The following is a 3,803-nucleotide window of genomic DNA, read 5'->3' as shown; positions in this document are numbered from 1 at the left end:
TGAAGGGAGGGGTTGAAAAGTCACGAGAGAGTGAGAGATGGACCTATTATCCGGCCGATTTTCCGAAAAGTGGTAGTCCTCTTTCCTTTTCTTTCATGGAGTCAATTATGGGAGGGAGTCGAAATGTCGTTGAAACTCCTGCCTGCACATTCACAGGCACAAGATGAAAAGAGCCAGACCTATCTACAAAGTCAGATGCTGCATCTACTTATATGGTAATTCTGGCCAAGCTGGACGGTCCTACAAGCCGAACCCAGCCAATCCAAGGTAAGATCCATTTTTTTGTGGGGGAGCCCTATACTGTTTCCAACTTTTCCCTTTCTAGGGGTCCACTGGAAAACAACAGTCCGGACCCAGCCCAAGTCCCTGGCCTGGCCTAGGCACCAGTAACAAACCAAGGTAATTAAAAGGTTCCAAAGTTGGTATGTTTCTCAACACATGGGAAGTAAGGCAAGTGTTTTGAGCCATGCGTCACAACCATCACCCACCTCCTGCTGACCACGTTATTGACGCCGCTCATTTCGCTTCTTTTGCGTCCTTACTCAACTAAACTACCTCGAATTCCGGCTTTTTCTCAGGAAAAGTAATCGACCTTTGCGTCCCTATAAAAGGGACCCTTCTCTACCACCTTCTTTGCACAACAAAATTCTAGCCACCTCTGCCTTAGAGTGATCACCAAACCATGGCGCGCTTTCATCAACTGTCGCTCCTGTTCATCCTCCTCACCCTTGTCCTGGCTTTAGTAGCCCCTCTCTCCAATGCCCATGTAAGTTTTTAGAAATTGACATGGTTCTCTTAATTTGCATCTTTTGGGATGGGTTGCAGTTTGTTAGTGGTCATATATGACTCGTGGGTACACTAGCCCAACTCGGTTCCCGAGTTGGTGTTGCCCTCAGCTCGGGCCATGTTCACGATGGGTGTCACTAAGTTGAATTGGCATGGTAAGGTTTCTAAATGCAATTGAGTGAAGAAACGTACAAGATGCCCCAGTTTGTCCAAGCTCGACCTCTTCCTGTTCAGAAGTCAGAACCAAAGTTCGTAGACTGCAGAAATTCTCGAGCAACTCAGTTGGTTATGACCAAGTTGAGTCTGAAATGTGAGGAGTCATTGTGATGCACAGAGCTAGCTGGACCATGCCAATATCCTTTTACTCTGTTCCTTTTTCTTCCCAAAAAGGGAAAGGTTAGAGTAGCAAAGAAAGTAGTCCTCTTGTCTAGTTCTCATCATGTGTGATCTTATATGGCAATCCAATGGAGTTGCTAAAGGTTTCCTAGTGAAAAAATATTCTTGTTATTTGAGTTTTTTTGAAATAGCATGTTCTTTGAATTTAGATTTCCATGTTGATTCCTGTATTTTTTGTTATGCAGGGTTACTATGGTTCACGACTTCATCCTTCAGGTAAGAGACAAGTAGTTATGTAGTGTAGCTTTACAGGCACTTCTGAAAACGATACACCAGAGTAGAATCGCTTTCATATACATTTTGTCAAGTGGCATTAATTTAATTAGCATATTAATCTTGCTACATTAGTGATGCCATTTCATCATATTTTAGCCATCACAACTTGCTACATTAGTAAGCATATTAATCTTGCTAAGTCAATTTATCAACAAATAAATTGGATTATAATCGGAAGCATGTTTATGAGGGCAAATTAACCGTCTAATCAGTGTTGTCTGGGATGCTCTTGGAGTTTATCTTGTACATAGGATCCCCTATCTTGTTCTTCAAAACATGTCCATTCTGAAGATAAAAAAGGATTTTACCATACATTAAACATTTTTTCAAAAAATTCCAATATGTACGACTTGGGAACTAATAGGTTAGTTCAGAAGCTTTGGTTTAATCCATTTCTGATTGTTTAATTTCCATGATCTGCAGACTGTGGTGCAAGGTGTTCGTACCGGTGCTCGGCGACATCTCACAGGAAGCCATGCATGTTCTTTTGTATGAAGTGTTGCTCCACGTGCCTCTGTGTCCCTCCTGGCACCTATGGCAACAGGCAATTCTGCCCATGCTATAATAATTGGAAGACCAAGGAAGGAGGTCCCAAGTGCCCCTAAACTCTCTCTCTCTCTATATATATATATCTATCTATCTATCTATCTATCTATCTATCTATCTATCTATTACTATGCATATAAAGTTAGTGAGGCATAAAATGCAGTCGAAGTAAGCTATGTAGCGTTTAGTATCATCCAAGTTGATGTAGATGGTGTCGTATTCCAGAAAAGCACCAAACAACCACAGCACTATATATCTTGAAATTTGGATCCTAGTTATGGAGGATAATGGAAGCTTTCCTTTCTGCCCATAAAGACATTAATCACAATACTTGTTACAGGCCATTTGTATTTGGTATGCTATGTAGTCAAGTTGGAGGATAAAAAAAGATGAGGTCCAGTTAGCCAAATTCAGTTAACATTATGCAATTCAGTTCAACAATATCGGGGATACACTTATAATAAATTGTTCATTTTACTAGTAACTTTTTCTTTGCCTTCTTGTTTGGGAAAGCAATTATTTCTACAATCACGTCTACTTTTGCCCAAACTTCCATCTACTTCACTGATCTATAATTAATTAAGAGGAATATGCAATTTAGTTCAGTGTGTCGTTGGCATTGCCATTGCCAGGTTAAACAAAAGGAACTCAGATCAGGTGATCTGCCATCTTCAGAAACCAGTGGGGGCCCAATGATGACGGCACGTTAGAGTGGGTCCCGCTGATTGCTGAGGCTTGATTTTTAAATGCAACAACGCATGCAGCACCTTACCAAGATAATTAAATAGATTCTATATTGCATTTTTGGGGGTTCGCACTTCGTCAAACCCTTTGAAATTTGGAAAACAATAAACATTACTTACTTCATCCAACGTGACTAAAAAAACCTTAATATTTTAACTAAAATCACGATTTCATGCCTAATAGTAATTTAAAAAAATACAAAAAAAACTAAAACTATAGCTCAACATTTATGTCACTAAAAAATTCAAATTCCTAAATTCTAACAAACATCACTCGAATATATACTAATTAAAAAAATAAAACCCCTAAAATCAAGTGTAAATTCATGGAACCATGTTTAATGTTGATTGAGAAAAAAACACAAAAAAATACCTATTTAATATTCATGTTATTTAAAAAATCAAAATAAAAAACTTAAATCCTAACAAAAATAAAAAATTTAGGGGTTTGATAAGTGATAACTAAAATCAAACATTAATTAACAAAATCATGCTTAATGATAATTAAAAAAAAAAAAGAATGCACAAAAAAACCCTAAGACCTTTATTTAACATTCATGTTATTTGCAAAAATCCAAATCAAAAACTTAAATCTAAAAAAAAATCGTATATTTATGCTAATTAAAAATCCCTTGATATTCTAATGAAAATAAAGCATTCATTACGTGTGTAATGCTAATTAAAAAAACATAAAAAAAAAACCTAAAAACTTAATTAAATATTCATGTTGTTTAAAAAATAAACTAAATCAATAACCTAAATCCTAAAAAACATCATGCATTATGCTAATTAAAAATATATATATAACCCCTGAAATCAGAACCCTGCCAAGCACTCGTTTATGATTTGAAAAAAAAAGGGTAAGAAAAATAAGAGGAAAGTAGGCGAAGAACCAGTCACCAGGGTGCATGTAAAAGAGGAAAAATAGGGTGTTGAAGGTCCACCGCAGCCCGCCAGAGGCACCGAATGGCGGATGGGCCACACGAGAATCAGAGTGAGAGAGAGACGCTTGTGGGCTTGTGGGGTTGCGGGGAGGGTCAGAGAGAGAGTGGGCGG

The 3,803-nt window shown here is 37.9% G+C and overlaps 1 protein-coding gene across 1 annotated transcript; it reads left to right on the top strand.

Annotated features, from left to right (window-relative positions):
- The first annotated feature begins 682 nt into the window (after window positions 1-682).
- LOC149845999 (gibberellin-regulated protein 5-like) lies at window positions 683-2,063 on the top strand. The gene is made up of 3 exons (XM_089990124.1): window positions 683-766; window positions 1,368-1,398; window positions 1,882-2,063. The coding sequence occupies exons 1-3, from the start codon at window positions 683-685 to the stop codon at window positions 2,061-2,063; spliced, it is 297 nt and encodes a 98-aa protein (XP_089846250.1).
- The last annotated feature ends 1,740 nt before the right edge of the window (window positions 2,064-3,803 follow it).

Source organism: Nuphar pumila, chromosome 2 (assembly GCF_984573655.1).
Source record: "Nuphar pumila chromosome 2, dmNupPumi1.hap1.1, whole genome shotgun sequence".
Lineage (NCBI taxonomy): Eukaryota > Viridiplantae > Streptophyta > Magnoliopsida > Nymphaeales > Nymphaeaceae > Nuphar > Nuphar pumila.
Note: the sequence above shows the minus strand (reverse complement) of the source record. Positions and strands in the feature narration are given on the sequence as shown.